Below are 18,614 nucleotides of genomic sequence, written 5' to 3'. Positions count from 1 at the left end.
AACAAATCAGCACGCTCAACTTCTCGCGTTATTTGATCGATTTCGCCCCTCCTATGATACCCCCGATCCCGCTTTCAGCCGCACGTCTACTGTCACCATCACAATGACACCGGTTCCCATGTTCTACTGCTCCAGTCACCATGTCGTGTGTTCGCCACTGAGCACTACGTTATTGAAGAACCGAAATGATACACGCTTCAGAGCAGGGCTATTCAGCCCTCTAACAGCCTGCTGGCCTCACTGACGGTGCTTTTGAAGAATAATGATGGTTATGTTTGTTTCTTTGTTGGTTCAACATCATAATCAGCCTGACTACGCCCGCTGGCAAAGACCTCTCCCATGTATCTCCAATCAACCCTGTCCCTTGCCATCTGCGGCCACCGTATCCACACAAGCTTCTTAATCTCGTCCGCCCGCCTAACTTTCTCCGGCCCTCTGCTGCTATCACCTTCTCTTGGAATCCACTCCGTTATCCTTAAGAACAAGCGGTTATCTTGCCTTCGCTTTGCATGCCCTACCCAAACACATTTCTTCGTCGATTACTGCTGCCTGAATAGGATCAGCCGAAAATCCGTGTATTATCTCCACCTTACTGTACTGCCTACTATAGGCTGAACTCTCTTCTTCGCCCGGCTCACGCTCTGAGTACCGGAAGGTGCCCATGATAGCCACAGATCGTCCTAAAACTGCATGTGGGCTGTGTTGCCTCATGCCTATGAATTAGACGACATTGTGATGTTATCGCCAGACCTTGAGATTCATCCCTCTCGCCTGAAGCATGCCTTGACTTGTCCAACGTACACCGGCGTGCAGCTCAACTTAGAACTGTCGCTTTGCTACTTTGGTAAATTGGCTTTTGAGGGAAGGAAACGGCGCTGTATCTGTCTCACTTATCTCAGCGGACACCTCAACCGCGCCGCATGGGAAATGAGGAAGGTGGTGGTGAAAGGTTTCGTTGGTTTGGTTTATGGGGTTTAACGTTCCAAAGCGACTCAGGCAAGAGAGAAAGAAGTGCCGTAGTGGAGGTCTCCAGAATAATTTCGACCACCTGGGAATCTTTTACGGGCACTGACATCACACAGCACAAGGGCGCCTCTTGCGTTTCGCCTCCATCGAAACGCGGCCGCCGTGGTCGGGTTCGAACCCGGGTAGTCCAGCTCGGTAGACGGGCGCTTTACCACAGAGCCATCGCGGCGGGTTTGCTACTTTGGAGTTGACAGTTTCAGGACACTCGTCAAACAAGAATGTCCGCCCCAATCCAGTGAAACTTCGTGCTGCGACTGCATATCCGAAACCTAAATGCATCCTAAGCTGCCTAAGATGCTCAGCAGGAACTGTGGGGCATCTTAGGCCTCTGCTCCTATATCTGGCATTTTATGCGCATCTTCGCTTCCGTTTTTGCTCCTCTGACTCGGCTCTTCGGCAGCCATGCGGATTTTAATATGGTCCCCAAAATGGGGCGACGCTTACACTACCTCGCACAATCCCTTAACGGCACCACTCCTCCTGCGCTATTTCGACCCACAGGTCACCTGATCGCACGGTCGCTCACGACAGACATTCAGTGGCGCCAAAAACATCGCCATGATGACGGTCAGCTTAGAACGCCTTTTCTGCCCGGTTACTCGGTGTCCATAGATACTATAGAGTACTCTCGGCCTTTTCAGGAAACTTCTTGCCATATACCAGTAGCTTTACCACGTAATTTAGCGCACGTCTGAACTACAGCGACTCACGCAATATACCATTAGCCTTACCACGTAATGGAGCGCACGTATGAACTACAGCGACTCACGCAATCTCCCGATCTTTGCGGATGCGGCCGCGAGACTGTGCATGTCCACACCTTCAAGCTATGCTACGTCACGGTTGTGTCGGCGGTCCCATGAGTCGTCAAGACGACACCTCCACTCCTTGGGGGCTCTCTTTAGGAGCAGAAGCCTAAAGAATAACATTCCTATTGCCTTAGCCACATTGCCATCGCTCAAGACCAGAGCCTGCCTGACCTGGCTGGCCGCGGACTCTCTGCACTGACGCTCCCGTCGACCTCAGCGTAGCGAAAGAAAAATACCCTCCTCACCCTCTACATATACAGTAAGGGCAAAACAGACTTCACGCGGAGCCGTGTTCCCGCTAAGTGTGATCGACCCTTTACATCTAGTATATTCTCTTCTCTAAGGATAAGCGCAAACGTCGGTCATTTGAAAAATTTCTATTTGGTAGCGGGAGAAATAGCGCTCCTGCTATGCTTATTCGGGTAATTTATTTCCCGAGCACTGGACGTGCCGTGACTACTTGGCACAGATAGACGTATTCCTACCGCCAGGACATCGACAGCCCTCTAAGAAAAAACAAACAACAATCGACATGCATTCAAATAAAAGATTTACCGTGCGCGTCTCGGTTCCATGACCAGCGGTGACGGACACCGGCAAGTCCGCATGCGATGCTGGCGGTTCTCCGGGCTCCCCTTGAGGAGAGAGTGGCTGACTGGACATCTGCTGCATCTGCTCTTGTCCTCCGTCCGTGCTGCCTAAGGCGGGGGGCTCTGGAACTGCCGCTTCCAGGGCTTCGCCCTTACACTTGTCGGTGGCGCCCTCTCCGCTGGTTTCTTTCAGTGCGTTGGTCGTGGCGGCGTTGGTGGCCGCAATGCCGTCGTGGGCTTCGGTGTCAGCGGGAGACTGCGGGAGTGTGCCAGGCAGCTGCACCTTCTCGATGTCTTCGTCCTTGCTGCCACGTATTTTGTCCCGATGCTTCTCTCCTTTGTGTCGTTTGCCGCCTCTTTTCGACAACGCCATCTGTTGTAGGAATTGTGGAGATAGCGATATTGTTAAGGATGAAGGAAAGAGACAGCAGGATAAGCACACGGCCGAAGACAGTTGTGGTATATTTCGTGTCCATTTTCCCTCAGTCTGTGACATCGCAAATGGCAACACGAATGCCATCTTGACGTCGCCCGCAATGATATTTATTCCTTTCCTGCCAACCTTTACTATCGAGCCAATCAAAGACTTTCCGACATTAGGCAGTAGTGTAATCTGGGCCAGACCAGCCCTTCAACGAGCCAATGATAGTAACAAATATCGTGGCCTAAAATAGAACAATTCTCTCTAACTGGTACCCCTCTCAATTTTCGACTTTGTGTGCAGTCTCCTCACCTGCACTGCCTTCACTCTAGGGGATCACTTTCACGCAAAGCGTAAAAGGTAGCACCTAGCCTATGGACCACGCCTTCGGGGTTCCTGCCTTTTCCAGCCAGGAAAAACTGAAACACACTACGAACTTATTGAGGCTAACCCTGGATCAAAACTTGCACTTTTTACAGGACTCCGATCTCTTGGGAGCCCGATACCACCTTTTCTTTCTCTCCCGCATGTACGACGCCGCCCAGACACTCGCTCCCAACCCCCATGTCTTAACACGAAACATGCCATCCTTTTATTCGCTGCTGCCTCCTTACACAAGGCGGAACTGTCATGACGGCTTTACTTTTGTCCTTCGTTACGTGGGCACGAAGTAAGACTTCTCGGGTCCTGCCACACATCAATAATGAAAGATAAGCCACGCGGACTCCTAAGTCTCATTTCTGCTTCCGCTTTGACAGCACTGTGTACACTGAAGAGACTATGCCGGCGTGTCATGTTTTATTTTAAAGCTATAGCGTTAAGCGGCGTTGCGCGCGAAAAATGCCCGGAGAAGAGTCTTAAACAGGTTACCTAGGTCGCGTGAACTTGTGGCGTCATCACAACCTGCCCACCGGATTGTGGGCAAACTGACCACCGTGGCAGATGGCAGTTAAATTAATTATCAAACGCGAGAGGTTGCTGGGGAAGAGCAACCAGGACCGCAGCAGCCCCATAGTGCCAGCATCTGCCATCACAGGGCAGTGGTGCGTCTCTTCACCGCTCCACCACTTCTCCAGGAGTTGTGTGAGGACTCCCGGGGATATATGAATAATAAGTAGAGTATGGCCAATTCCTCATATATGGGCATTAACCCATTAACGCCGTCGTGTCATACCCTTAAGGCAGAGCTTTTGTGTCCACTCCAGTTTTTTTATTAACTTCCTTTCATCACATCATCATCATCACTGTCAGCTGCATTTCATCCACGGCACACTAATATGGTCCGATTATATGACTCCCAATGCTCTCCCCATCTGCCGTGGGCCTGTTGAGAGCTGCCTGTAGACCAAAAACATCATCATATCATCGCCCCACATTACTTTATAACTCATCCTCCAACTTCAAGGAGGATTCGCTGTAGGGCGCCCTTGAAGTAGAACAAATTAGTATGAAAAGACGTTGCAAACAAGCTCGACGAAACAAATAATTTACTCAAGACTTATAAACTTCTGGGAACACTAATAGTATAGCAATGCTTCTATATTACGCAATCTACAATTACATATACAAGCATTTGCGATATTAGAACACAAATCTCTCAAACTAGCTGGACTTACTATTAGTTTCTAAATTACTTCAATGAGAACGGCGATGCCTCGTTTGGTGGTGGTGGTAGTGGTTTATTTAAAAAAAATAAATAAAAAAGTGAAGCAAAAGAGTGTTGCCGGCCGCGGCAATTGCTATCTAATATCTTAAGCACCCGAGCTGCAGCCGGCGGAAACGAAAGGGAAAGGGAGAGGATAGTGAGGAGAAGTGTAGAGGGGAGCGACAGCGAGAAAGGACAGGGGAGAGCTTTGTACACTATTTACAAAATACAAAAGTAATCAAGTTCGCGCCGCTCGCGCGCTAATGACCAAGCATTGTCCGAAAATAAGTGCGCGCGAGCGGCCACAGCGCACAATCACTTACACAAGAAGTAAACTGTATGTACATAGCCGCGCGCACGTAGCGTCCTGTCTCGGACTAATGCCTCGTTTGCCCGTGTTGGAAAAAAGGTTCCATTATATCGCACAGTACACCTAGGCCGTTCAGTGGAGGTGATAGGTGAATTTCGAAAGCGCCTATCGCCCAAATATTAAGACCTTTCTACCTAGACCACCGTGATCCAGATGTGGCAGCCTGTCGAGGCCATTCAAATCATGGTACAGGTCCTCCGTATGGCTCAGGATTACCTGGCCACCGCTCTCATTGGCAAGCAGGCGAACACGGGAAGCTATGGTATACTGTAGTGCAGGGGCCGGCTTACCCTCCAGGAAGCCCACTAGAGCGCTATACCACTGTAATAAATTACAGGGACAAAAGGCGAGTGGTACATTGGCCAGACACCCAAGCAGCGCAGGCAATCGGCCCAATGTCGCAAACGGATGGTTTCACTGTGGTCCTTTTTAGGAGCGGCATTTGCCAATAAGTTTCCTATATCGGCCCGAATGCCAGTGCTGAGGTCCAGTCGTATTTGAATCTACCTGATCCGCCGTTGTAGGTGACGGCAACCCCACCGTGGCCGCTTCCCCCAGTGGCTGCGGAGATTCTACAGCCGTGTGACGCACGGCCGCTGGTTCCGCGGATTCCTCCCGGACTTTGCTGGTGGCTGCCTCCGTGTGTACTCCGTTCCGCAGTTCGCTGGCTGCGGCGGTGGCACTGCTGTCCGGAGGCTTCGCGTCGCTAACGCCGGGGGACATGGCGGGGCCTGACGATCCGGAGACCGGCGGGGAGCCAGCTGGAGGGGCGTCCAGGTTGGGTCCGTGCTGATGGCGCTTTCCTCCATGGGCGTGCTTGCCGCTCGGTTTTGGCATGCTGACCTGAGCACACGCGTTCTGTATAAAAAGGAAATCTCGCCTGGAGGATTCGAAGAGAAAGTGTCTACGGGCTGTTCACACCGAACAATTCTAGACAAAAGCATTTTTGAGTGGGAAACCGCTCATGAACGCAATTTTTTCATATAATGCAACATTTCACTATAACAATCAATATATCTTCGGATTGCGCGACGGGAGCCTTGTAGATATTTTTTTCTGCTAACGTTTTTGCTATAGTCGAAAGCGTTCTCTACTGGTTTTCTATGGCAGTCTTGACTGTTCGATGCAGCTGATGGTTGGTTGGTTTATGGGGTTTAACGTCCCAAAGCGAGTAAGGCTATGAGAGACGCCGTAGTGGAGGGCTCCGGAAATTTCCTTTAATATTTTTATAAGTGTCTTAGAATTTTCACACTTTCAAAAGTTTTTCTCAGAATGTTGGACATGTTTGGTACGGGAATGCGCGTAAGATTGCACTGGTCCGTATTTAAAGGCGCCGCTGAAAATGAGACAGCGGCCGCAGAGGGACAAGACATGTGCGGCATTGCAAATTTCAAGACTGAAACCGTTCGTACCGCCAACTTTGGAAATGTCCGAGTCTAAAGGTTTTGATGCCACGGCATTAAAGGCGTCGTTCGGAAGAAAAGCCGTTACAAACAAGGAGGTGGCCCATCTGTCACGGTGGGCTGGTGGGAACCTGCCAACGAATAAATTCAATCCAATAGCCACTATGCCACTGTGGCACTGCGCATTAGCTAATTGGTCGAGGGTTCGGTTTGGTTTGGTTTATGGGGTTTAACGTCCCAAAGCGACTAAGGCTATGAGAGACGCCGTAGTGAAGGGCTTCGAAAATTTCGACCACTTGGGGTTCTTTAACGTGCACTGACATCGCAGAGTACACGGGCCTCTAGAATTTCTGCTCCAAAGAAACTCAAACGCCGCGGCCGGGATCGAACCCGGCATAGACAGCCTCCCTAAGAACTATGTGCGCAAATATTAGCGTTACGGGATGTGCTCGGGATGTGCACGGGATGTGCAACGTGGGATTCACAAGCCCCACTGGTGCCTGTGTTCGAAGCAGCCACCTGCCGGGGCGGTGGCCAGTAGAGGTATGACGACTCCATGCGGTCTATGAATCTACGAATGAGAAGGAGTACTTGCGTGGCAGATATCTTTTCTGCTATCGCATATTACTCTTTAAGGGTTGTTTAGGCTTCGTCGTATTTCAATTCTCCTGGGTCTTATGATAGGGCTGTCCCAACAAGTATGTATGTAACTCCATATGTCTGAGGATTTGCGGTGACAAATATGAAGGTCAGGGGATGGCGTCCGAGCCACATTAAATAGGACTCGCAAGCATTATGGGGTTTAACGTCCCTAAGCGACTCAGGCTATGAGGCACGAAGAAGTGGAGGGCTCCAGAAAATTTCGACAAATTGTGGTTCTTTACCGTGCACTGAAACCGCACAGAACACTGGCCTCTAGCATCTCGCCTCCATTGAAATGCAACCGCGCGGCCGGCATCGAACCCGCGTCTGTCGGATCAGCAGGCGAGCACCTTAACCATTAATCCGCAGCGGCGGGAGCCGGCGCACTACCCTGACGCGATAGGCGTAACGTCCCGCGAGCGCCCTATTGCGCACAACCTTTAATGTCAGAACATCTAACGTGATATCAGCTCACCCAATGTCTCTTGAAGAAGCGGTAGGCGGCCCACCTCGTCCGTGGACTTAGTTAAGATGCTGCGGCTGAGAACCGTGGAGAAACGTCGAGTCGATTCGGCAGCTGCGTACTTCTTCGCCGAGCTCGTGGAACGTGTGCGCGAGCCACGCCTTTTGCCTTCAGCGTTTTCACTTGGGCGACCGTGCGCCCTCACGCCTAAAAAAAAAACACGTCTGTTTAAATCTGTTCCGACAGGTTAGCTGAAAAAGTCTTGCCGAATGTGGCAACAGTAATCAGCAGAAAATTTTCTAATCGCTTTTCGGGAGTGCCTTGCAGTGGAGGGGGGCTCCTAGTCGGTGATGAAAACGTCGTTGGCGACACGCTTAGGCGTGAAGTGAAGACGCGGGCAGAGTGGGTGAGGAGGCATGTAACAGGGCATGTAATGCGAAGACAAGATAACTGCTGGTCCTTAAGGGTAACGGAGTGGATTCCAAGAGGATGCAAGCGTAGCAGGGGGGGCAGAAACTTAGTTCGGCGGAGGAGATTAAGAAGTTTACGGGGATACGACGGCCGACTCTGGCAAAGTAGAGAGTTAATATGAGAGACATGGGTGAGGCCTTTTATCTGCACTGGGCGAAGTCAGGTTGATGAAGACGAAGATGATGATGATGAATAAAAAGAAATCGACTATCCTGCGGGTCACGTGTTGTGCGCATTTTCAGACCTGGTTGTGCTTGACCGATTACATTGATTGATATTTATTTGAGACAAACAGATAAATGCACAAACGTGTAACAAGTGAAGGCGGGCTGGTTGGTGGTTTACAATGGAGTGCATATTGCAACCGCGCAAAACGACGCAGGACGAAGAGAGGAAAGCACAGGACAAGACGTGGAACTTCAACTAAAGTTTACCACGGGAAAACCACATTTATACAGGAACCGTAATCACACCTGATAAACAGCCGAAACCATCAAATAACACACGCATAAGGGCGCGCGTGGCACAAGTTCGCATCCAGATAGTTTAACTCTTTCTTAGATAAAGATACTGAAGTCGAGCTGATGCACCGGTCACCGGTAGCAGGGAAATCTTCGAAGCCTACTGCATAAAAAAAAATGACCGGTGCATCAGCTCCACTTCAGTATCTTTATCTAAGAAAGAGTTAAACTATCTGGATGCGAACTTGTGCCACGCGTGCCCTTATGCCTGTGTTATTTGATGGTTTCGGCTGTTTATCAGGTGTGATTACGGTTCCTGTATAAATGTGGTTTTCCCGTAGTAAACTTTAGTTGAAGTTCCGCGTCTTGTCCTATGCTTTCCTCCCTTCGTCCTGCTTCGTTTTGCGCAGTTGCAATATGCACTACAATGCACAGACAGCAGCGCAAGCTCTCCAGTTATTAAGGCGGAAGCCTTTAATGTCTCATCGTTGTAAGCAGCAGTTGTGGACAGAAAATGTCACGCTTTTCAATTGGTGGAAACGGTAGTGACGTCACAGTGCGCGAATTTCAAACGGGGCCAATTGTACTTGGCCAGTAACCATGCAACCAATTGAACGGATCGTATAGTGATGCTCCAAGTATGTGGGACTGAGCTTAGTTAATTGCTTAATTACCCAATTAGCCTAATTAGCTTTACTAGTCAGGCCATATAAATAAATAAAACCGGTTAAGAAATTGGTCGAGCTCAGGAACCGAACCCCGGTCTTCGGCGTGAGAGACGAGAAGCTATCCACTCCGCCATGCCAGCTCGATGGTTTTGGAATGAACAAAGGCGCGTCTAGTGAATACGGTGTCTTCACTCACTCTCATCCTCCTCCATTCCCTTCCGGCTAGGTTTAGGTGTCCACCGACAAATGAGAGACATACATTTCCTTTCCTCGAAAACCAATTTACCGACGAGCGAGGCGTAGAACCGAATGGGCGATGGCGTTCTGTGCTGGTGGTGAAAACTTTTATATTGTAAAAAAGAGTTTGGGAGCCACAGAGTGGCCCCGCTACATGGTCGGCGTCCCTAGTCCGGGACACCGCACGACGAGGCCCCGTCTCTCGCCCGTTTCACCAGAGTCCTTTGGGACTCAAGCGAGGAGCAGTTGAGGAGGGCAGTCTCCCATGCCTCTCTGGAAGGGGTAGGGGAAGGGGGGAGGTGGGGATTTTGAGTACATGTCCACACCATGTGGAAGATATCACAGGTCTCCCCACAGTGTGGGCATCGCCCATCCGTGTTAGGATCGTAATGTTTTATTATTGCAGGACAGAGTAGAGTACCTGTCTGCAGGCGCCTTAAAGTTCGCTCCTCCGTCTTGCTCAGCCCTTTTGCAGGGGCCGGGAAAAGGCGGTGGTTGTCGCTATAATGTGTTAATAATTCCCTGAATCGCAGCAGCGGCTGGTTAGTCTCCGAGCCAGAAGAGCTGGGATGAGGAGCCCGGTGAGTAAGCGCTCGGGCAGCCGCGTCAGCGGCCTCATTACCTCGTAAGCCCTGGTGGCCAGGAGCCCAAATGATTCGTTTTGGTGTTGGATCAGTGGCAGTCCGTCGTAGAATACAAGCAGCTAAGGGGGAGATCTCCCCTGCCAAGTAATGTTCACATGCTTTTCGGGAGTCCGTGATGATTATTCTCGAATTGGCGTGGGCGGCAGCAAGCGCTATCGCTACTTCCTCGGCCCGCATTGAATTCGGGGCTCGAAAGGAGAGTCCATCAACGTGCATTTCCTCGTGAACGACAGCGGCCGAGTAAAATCCCGTGGGCGATGGCCCTGCTACGTCTACATAATATACACCGGGTCGGGAGCCGTGTTGTCTCTCAAGAGCCCGAGCCCGCGCTTGTCGTCTGTTTTCATGCATGTCGGTGTCCATGTTACGGGGGACCCAGAGCATATGGCGCCATAGTACTGGATCACGCTCCGCCTCCTCTGGAGTGCAGTCGTGTTGGATGTGTAAGCGGTTTAGCAGGCGGCGCCCAGGAGCCGTCTGCGTGAGCCGCGTGTATTGGATCACGAGGTGGGCCTCCCGCAGCTCCTGGTAGGAGTTTAGCACCCCCAATGCCTTGAGTTTGGCATTAGAGGTAGCCACCGGGAGATCCAGGGCTCGCTTAGTTGCCTTGGTGGTGGTGGTGGTGAAAACATTTATTACGAATGAGCAGGAGGTATGTTTGGATCAGCCCGTAAGGGACCGATCCTTACAAACACTAGGTGGAGGTCCCTAGTATGGGACCCCAGTGGCGGTTGCCGCCGCCCGGGCGCGCCCGACTAAGGCTTGTTGGGCCTGTAAGTCGTGGCAGCCGAGCAGGGTCGCCTCCCAGTCCTCCCGGGTTGGGTTGGGGATGGGGGGAATAGCGGGGTTGGAGGGGCAGGCCCACACCATGTGATAAGTGTCAGAAGACACTGCACTACAGTGTGGGCAGCTGCCGCTAAAGGAGGGGTCAAAATGTTTTAGCGCTGCCGGGCACAGCAATGTATTGGTGAGAAGGCGGAGAAGGAGCCGCTCATCCGCTTTCTTCAGGCCTTTACATGGGCTAGGGTAAAGGCGATGACAATTTTGATAATATGTTGTAATATCTTTGAATGTATAGACCGGATTAAAATCGGGTTCCTGATCGGACGGGGAGGAGAAAACAGCCCGGTGAGAGAGCGCGCGGGCGGCTGCGTCTGCTGCCTCGTTTCCTGCCAACCCCTGATGAGCAGGGGCCCGCTTTCTTCAGGCCTTTACATGGGCTAGGGTAAAGGCGATGACAATTTTGATAATATGTTGTAATATCTTTGAATGTATAGACCGGATTAAAATCGGGTTCCTGATCGGACGGGGAGGAGAAAACAGCCCGGTGAGAGAGCGCGCGGGCGGCTGCGTCTGCTGCCTCGTTTCCTGCCAACCCCTGATGAGCAGGGGCCCATATGTGGTAACGGTGTGCGGGGTCCGTATCCCGTATGCAATTTTGGTATATTCGATAGGCTAGGAAGGGAGTGCAGCCTTGTTCGACGTTCCGACAGGCCCCTCGCGAGTCGGTGATTATGTATTTTGAATTGGAATGTGAGGCCGCGAGAGCAATCGCGACCTCTTCTGCTTGTGTTGCACTGCGGGCTCTGAAAGTTAGGCCGTTAACTGTGTTGCTGTTGTGAACTACCGCGGCCGTGTACCATCCCCCGTGGTGAGGGCCGGAGGCGTCCACGTAGTATACACCTGTTTTGTTACCATAATATCGGGCTAGCGCTTCCGCTCGTGCCAGGCGCCGACCATTATGGTCTTCATGTGACATGTTTGCTGGAAGAGGCCGCACGTGGAGAGCACGTCTCCACAGTTCCGGGATGCGAAACCTATCTTCCATTGGAGGGGTGTGTTGGATATGGAGTCGAGCAAGAAGGCGGCGACCCGACTCCGTTAGCGACAAGCGCGTGTACTGGTTTGTAAGGTGCGCCTCCCGGAGTTCCCGGAAAGTATTCACCACCCCAAGAGCCATAAGCCGGCTGTTTGAAGTAGTGATGGGGAGGTCAAGGGCACGTTTAACAATTTTGCGAAGGATGACCTCAAGGGCATCCTTCTCTTGTTTCCGTAGGTGGAGATAAGGAGTCGAATAGAGAATTCGACTAGTTACGAAGGCGTTTGCCAGCCGCAAGGCATCCTTACTTCGTAACCCTCCGCGTTTGTTGGAAACCCGGCGGACCATGCGGCCCACCTGGTCCCCCACCTTACGGAGTTTGGACAATGTAGTGTCTGGCCGCCTGTGTTTGTGCATGTAGAGTCCGAGTACCCGTATCTCATCACTTTCGCGTATGGGACCACTCTCAAGAGAGAGAGAGAGCTATTTTAGTTGTGCACTTCTGTGAGGGGCGGAGGTGCACAAATTCCGATTTTTGAGGGGAACATTGAAGACCGCAGCGGCGGGCGTAGCGGTCTACTATCGTCGCCGCTGTTTGCAGGCTGGTTTCAATGTCTCCTGTGCTGCCCTGCGTGGCCCACAGAGTGATGTCATCGGCGTACAGGGCGTGCTGCACGCCGGCGACACTACTCAGCTGGGCCGGCAGGTGCATCATGGCCAGATTGAAGAGCAGCGGGGAAAGTACCGCGCCTTGAGGGGTTCCCCGCGTGCCGAGTAGGTAAGGACCATGGTCTCTATCTTGAATTCGAATGTAGGATTGACGATCTATTAAAAATTGGCTTATGTATTGGAATGTATTGAGGCCACAGTCGGTGTGACTTAGGTTAGTGAGTATGATCTCATGTGTTACATTGTCAAATGCCCCTTTAAGATCCAAGGCGAGTACTACCCGGTCATTATGGGGGCATTCGAGGGGGTCAAGGACTTCCCGATTGAGTTGCAGGAGGACATCCTGTGCGGATCTGTGTGGGCGGAATCCGAACATGGTGCTCGCAAAGACTTGTTTGTTTTCAAGATATGTAGATAACCGATCCCGCACCATCGTCTCCATTAGTTTGCCCACACATGAGGTGAGAGGGATGGGGCGGAGGTTATCTGTGTCAATTGGTTTGCCAGCTTTAGGAATAAAAGTGACCAAAGCCGTTTTCCATTCGATTGGCAGGGGGGTGTCCCCGCGCCAAATCGCATTGACGTATTCCAGGAGGGACTGGTATGCCAAGTCGGGCAGGTTCGTCAAAAGCTTGACGGTGACCTTATCCCGTCCTGGCGCAGTGCCCCGTTTCAGTTTGGCGAGAGCCGCCCGCAGATCATGGAGCTGGAAAGGTTGATCCAGCTCCGTGTTCTCTCTGCCTGCATAAGAGTACGCAGATCCACGGGGGTCTTGGGCTGTACACAGATACTGGTCCCGAAGTTTCTGTGCCAGTTGAGTAGTGTTGCCAGAAAAAGCGTGCAGGGCTCGGTGCAAATGTTTTTGTGTTTCGGTTCGTGTTTGTGTTGGGTCGATTAGGGCTCGAAAGAGACGCCACGTGTTTTGGCTGGACATTTGTCGGGCGGCCGTGTTGCATCTATCTACCCAGTTGGAGTCGGCGAGTTGGGCCGCGTACTCTGCCGCTTTCTGGGTAAGCTCGGCAATTCGAGCTTTAAGTTTTCTATTGTGTTTCTGGCGTCGCCAACGGCGGACGAGGCTGCGACGGGCTTCCCAGAGGTGTAGAAGGTGGTTATCCACGTCCGTGACCGCCTCTGAGAGCTGGATGTGTGTTTCATGCGAGGAAAGGTGTGCCAGCAGCTGTTGGGACCATGCTGTGTAGCCTTCCGCGGAAATGGGTGTATTATCAAGTGAGTTAAAATTTTGCCTGAATTTCGTCCAATCTGGGATATGGGCTTGTGTTCTGGGACGCTTGAGGGGGCGTGTGCGTAGTGTAGTGTTAATGATGCAGTGGTCGCTACCGAGGGTCTCCTCGGTGTTGAGCCAGTCTGCGTGTCGTATGTTGCGAGTGAAGGTTAAGTCCGGACACGTATCCCGTGTCACGGAATTTCCTAGTCGGGTTGGGTGGACAGTGTCCGTGTGGAGGGTGAGGCCCAACGTGGACGCAAGCTCCGCCAGCTTACGCCCGCGCGACTCCTCCTTGCGATACTCCCACTGCTGACTGGGAGCGTTAAAGTCGCCCACAATCAGCAGGGGATCGCGGCCCGCTACTCTTAGCGCGCGGCTAAAGAGGTCCGCAAAAGTCACTCGCTTTAGTTTGGGAGAGCAGTACACGTTGAGTATATGCAACGGTGGGTCCCTGCGGCGGACTGGTAGGAGGGTCACCATTACATAAGAGTACTCTAATTGGAGGTCGAGATCCACTAGGTTGGCTGTGTAGTCTTTGTGAACGAGAAGACAAGACGCGGGATCCTGTTGGAACGTCGTGTAATTTGAAATTGTGGCGCCCAGGCCTGGCTCTTGGAGGGCAACCACGGCTGGTAAGGACTCGAAAGTTTCAAGGTAGAGGCGGAAATTGGCCCGCTTAGTGCGGTCCTTAAAGCCTCTACAGTTCCACTGTGTCACTGAAGTTGACATGGCCGAATTGGATATGGCGGAACTCCTTTGATTAAGGTGTCTCGCCATGATTTAAAATTCTTGGGGGGGAGGAGGAGGGATTGGCTGCCTCAGAGCCAGCTACTTGCGCCATCAAGGGGGTGATGACGGAAGGAGCGGGGCAGCTGTCCTCATTGTCCGAATCAATAATCAGACGGTTGAATTTTGAAGGGCGGGATACGTCCCTAATGGGTCCCGTCCGACGGAGGAGGCGGGGGTTGTCCGAGATGTGTTTTGAGACCACCGCGGGGACGGCAGATTTGACCTTTGTCAAGATCTGGTCCATGGCGGTCTCGATCATATATCGCAATTTAGAGGTTAAGCGTTCCTCCATCGCAGAGATGGCTGTCACGAGGGCAGGCGAGATCTTCGCGTCGCTCTCCATTGCGTCCGAGTTCTGCGGGCTCGGCGCGGCGGACGCCAATTTTGACTCTAAATTTTGAATTCTGTTGAGCAAAAGCTCATTCTGTGCCCGGAGCACGTCTATCTGTTTTTGTACTCCGCGTCGAGTGCGGAGACGGTTACGGGAGAGGGTGAGGGATGGGAGGAAGAGGAGGCGATCTCAGCCCAGCTGCTCACCTGTTTGTCGTGTTGAGGCGCTGATGCCTGGGCGTCGGCAGCGCCAATTGTCTTGAGGGCCGGGAAGTGGCCAGTGTCTCTGCCGATGGGCGGTGGAGGCGCCATCTTCTTCCCGGGCGCTGGCTTCACCGATGGTGAAGAAGGTGACGATGTCTTGTGGTCGGTGCCGTGAGCACCACGCGGCGTTCCGCCACCGGCACCTGGTTTTGAATGCCTTGGCTGCTTGCCAGGTCTCTGGTTTTTTGGCACCTCTGGGCGTTTAGCCTTGGGGCCATACACCTTGAGCTGCCGGAATTTTCCCGTGCAGTCGCGGGAGTTGGTAGCGTGGGCTTGCCCACACACTGCACAGGACAGAGTACATTCATGCGGCGCCTTGACTCCGTCGACGGTCGGCGCCGTTTGGCCACACAGGCCGCACTTTTCATCCGGGCAGGGGCAGGTGTCTGCTCGGTGGCCCACAGTGCCGCACCGCACGCAGGCCGGAATGGTTCTCTTGTACGCACGCACAAGGGTCACCTCAGAGTTATAATGCACATATCGCGGCACCACTTTTCCCACGAAGGTGAGCGAGGCGACGTCGGATTTGCCAAGCTTGCGGATATCGGCAAGCTCTCCAGCACGCCACTGGATCTTGTTTTGGAGGGACTCACTGGTCTCGTGCTTGGCCACGGTGATGACGCCGCGGCACACGTCTCCAGTGAGTTTCAACTGGCCGTACATAGAGAGCTGGCCCTTCGGTGATGTTAGTTGAAAATCCCGCAGAAGCTTGTCCGCGACGTGCGGCTCTCTGGTGCCTGCGACTATGAGGTTTTGCTCCCATGTGGGGAGCAGGCTGAGGGACGCTGCGGCCTTGGCGCCCAGGTAGGCCGCGAACGCTGCTCCCAGCTCGCCATGTTGGTAGACATCCCTTAGAGCGACGGTCACCCGGGGCTTCAGGATGATCACAATGTCTTCTGGATGAAGACGCGGCACTGGCTTTGGTTTCCAAGAGGGTCCCGTCTTAGACTGGGCCCCTCCGTGAAGCGCTGCAGCGCGCGCAGCAGCGTTATCCCGGGTTGAGCGGCCTGCCGACGTGGCGTCCGCTTTCTTGGAGGCGGCGTCCCGCTTGCGGGAGCGGCGTTCCACTAGTTTGAAGAGCCTCGGGTTCTCGATGGGCGCAGAATCCGGACTCTCAGGCGTTGGAGCTGAAGGAACCTCGGACCAGGCCATGGCGTCCGGGTCGTAGCCGCGTTGTACTTTTTGAGCAGCCATCTTGACACGGGTGGGCGACTCACTCACGGCCGAACGTCGGCGTAGGCGTTAGGCCTAGCGCCGTCGCCACGAAACGCCTGAGGATCGGCCCTAAAATGCGTAAATGTTGCCCCACCTGTGTGTGAGTGGTTTCCACAGGTAGCTGTCGACTTCGCGAAGACAGACGCGGCTGCGTTGACGGCTTCCGGCCGAGGAACCGTGGCTCCAGCCAAAAGGTGGCGGAGACGATGCGCTGTACGTCCACTCGCTCCGCGCGCTCACAGCGCCCCCTAGTTGCCTTGCGGATGATGGCGTCTATTCGCGCCTCGTCTTGCTTAGTATTGCGGAGATATGGCACGGCGTAGAGGATCCGGCTAGTCACGAAGGCATAGACGAGCCGAAGCGCGTCCCTGCCCCGCAGACGACCCCGCTTGTTGGAAACGCGGCGGATCATGCGCCCTACCTGTTCGCCTACTCTCTTGAGTTTCGCAATAGTGGAGTCCGGTCTGAGTCTCTGGGGAATGAAAAGGCCCAGAATACGGAGCTCCTCCACCTCTCTAATAGGACCTCCTGACAGAGAGATGTGTATTGCTGTCCTATCCTTTGGGTTCGCTCTGACATGCAGAAGCTCTGATTTCGCTGGAGCACATTGGAGCCCACAGTCATTAGCATACGCATCGACTATGGAAGCAGCCTGCTGAAGGCGGTCCTCCATGTCCCCAAGGCTCCCCTGAGTGGTCCAAATTGTAATATCATCTGCATATAACGCGTGTTGAATGCCTTCCACCCGGGCCAATTGGCTTGGGAGGCGCATCATAGGAATGTTGAACAGGAGCGGTGATAACACTGCTCCCTGAGGGGTACCCCGTGTTCCCATCATGTAAGGGCAGTATTCCTCGCCCTCCATCCGAAGAAAGGCCTGGCGATTAGTGACTCCCTGGCTGCGTTGCAAGACGCTGTCGCGTTCCACTCTTAGGGGCGAAGCTTAACATCTTAACCACACATCAGTGACCACACTTTAGGTCAAAAAAGTGCCCCCCTGAATTTTGACGGGTGTCCACCGAGATATGTGAGACAGTTACTGCGTAATTTCCTTTCCTCAAATACAATTTTCATTTTCTTCATTACGGCTCCTCTTTATCTATCTTCTTTCACTCCCACCTCCCTTCCTCTACGGTGCGGTTCAGGTGTCCACCGAGAGGACAGAGAATTACTGCGCCATTTCCTTTCCTCAAAAAGCGTTGCGTTCAAAGGGCAAGGTATCGCGCCGAACGGGTGGTAGCGTTCCGTGGACTCCCTGGCAGCGCTACAACACGCTGTCGCGTTCCACTCCTAAAGGCGGAGCTTAATCGTCATTAATTAGCAGTTAATTAGTATTCATACATTAATCAGTAATTAACCATTAATTAGTGATTTGTCATCACTTAGTAATGAGTACTCAATTATATGTGACGCCACCAGTGCCACAGAAACAGCGAAGGTGGTGCGGAAAACGCTTCCGCCTCTACCCACTTTAGACAGTCAAAGTGCCCCCTGAATTTTTGCATGCCGAAATTGATTCAAGGAAACTGATATGCTATAGCCTGGTTTCACTGCCGGTTAATTTCTGTTCTGATGCTTGTGACACAACCAAAATACACTCTGGGCTTGAAAACTGCACCACGACTACACAGATCAGTAGTATGCGTATACAATGGAAGGACGGAAGTTAGTATAGCCACATCTTGCTTCCCTCCAGCACAAATCCTTCATCCAAAAGAGGCAGGAGTGCAATGCCCCTCTATTAGCGATTTTCCTGAAATCGATGGCACGCTGCAGCGGGACCGCGAACCAGTCTAAAAAGAATCAACGTGCGCGGAACAAAGTCATTTTCTTGCCGGAGTGGTCGACGAGCACATTGTTAGTTGCTAGTTGTAGCTAGCAGGCAGCAATCCATACTGATTTCTGCACGTCGTAGCTAAAACGCGGTATGTAGAGAGAGCACAGCAGTTTTCACGTATCAAGACTCTGAAGTCTGCTCGGAACTGAACTTAAGAGACAATAGAGCCGGTAAGCGCCGCAGTGCTTTTGTGATGCCAGTAATGCAGAGCCACCACTGGAACAGGTTTCCGCGCTATAGCAGAACGCCTGCAGAGCAATGATTGATTGATTATATGCTTTATAAATGTTTTGCCTGCATTAAAAAGGCCGATGTAAGTACGTGGCGCGTTTTTGAGTTATTGCCGAGCACACACATCAGGTACATTTCAAGCGACAAGAGCTGTGTGGATCGCTTTCATTCAGTGCGGAACTTACGGCGCGCGTGTATGGTGATGTCACGCTTTCCCACAGAACACTGGAGGAGGGTATCATTAGAATTCCATTGACTCTACACTTTCATTGCCCCATGTCGTCGCTAGACAGACGACAGGATGACAAGAATCGTTTGGAATAGAATACACTGACACTGTTTTTTACAATATGTATGCATCACCTCATCAAGGCCTTTTGTTTCC

General features: G+C 52.4%; 1 protein-coding gene across 3 annotated transcripts in view; it reads right to left on the bottom strand.

The window, feature by feature from the left end:
- LOC149332843 (uncharacterized) overlaps nucleotides 1-16,339 on the bottom strand; it is a 97,161-nt gene extending 80,822 nt beyond the window's left edge. Inside the window, exons 1-3 of one of the 3 annotated variants that reach the window (XM_089558427.1) lie at nucleotides 14,890-16,339; nucleotides 5,369-5,719; nucleotides 2,391-2,798 (exon numbers count right to left, since the gene is read on the bottom strand). In XM_089558427.1, coding sequence (XP_089414553.1) covers nucleotides 2,391-2,798; nucleotides 5,369-5,719; nucleotides 14,890-16,140 — 2,010 coding nt within the window. In that variant the 5' untranslated portion in view covers nucleotides 16,141-16,339. The remainder of the gene's footprint in view (nucleotides 1-2,390; nucleotides 2,799-5,368; nucleotides 5,720-14,889) is intronic. The other 2 variants (XM_089558426.1, XM_089558425.1) reach the window with 2 other exon arrangements.
- Nucleotides 16,340-18,614: the final 2,275 nt, after the last annotated feature.

This window comes from Amblyomma mixtum, chromosome 8 (genome assembly GCF_055824585.1).
Source record: "Amblyomma mixtum isolate Tamu chromosome 8, ASM5582458v1, whole genome shotgun sequence".
In the NCBI taxonomy this organism is placed as follows: domain Eukaryota; kingdom Metazoa; phylum Arthropoda; class Arachnida; order Ixodida; family Ixodidae; genus Amblyomma; species Amblyomma mixtum.
Note: the sequence above shows the minus strand (reverse complement) of the source record. Positions and strands in the feature narration are given on the sequence as shown.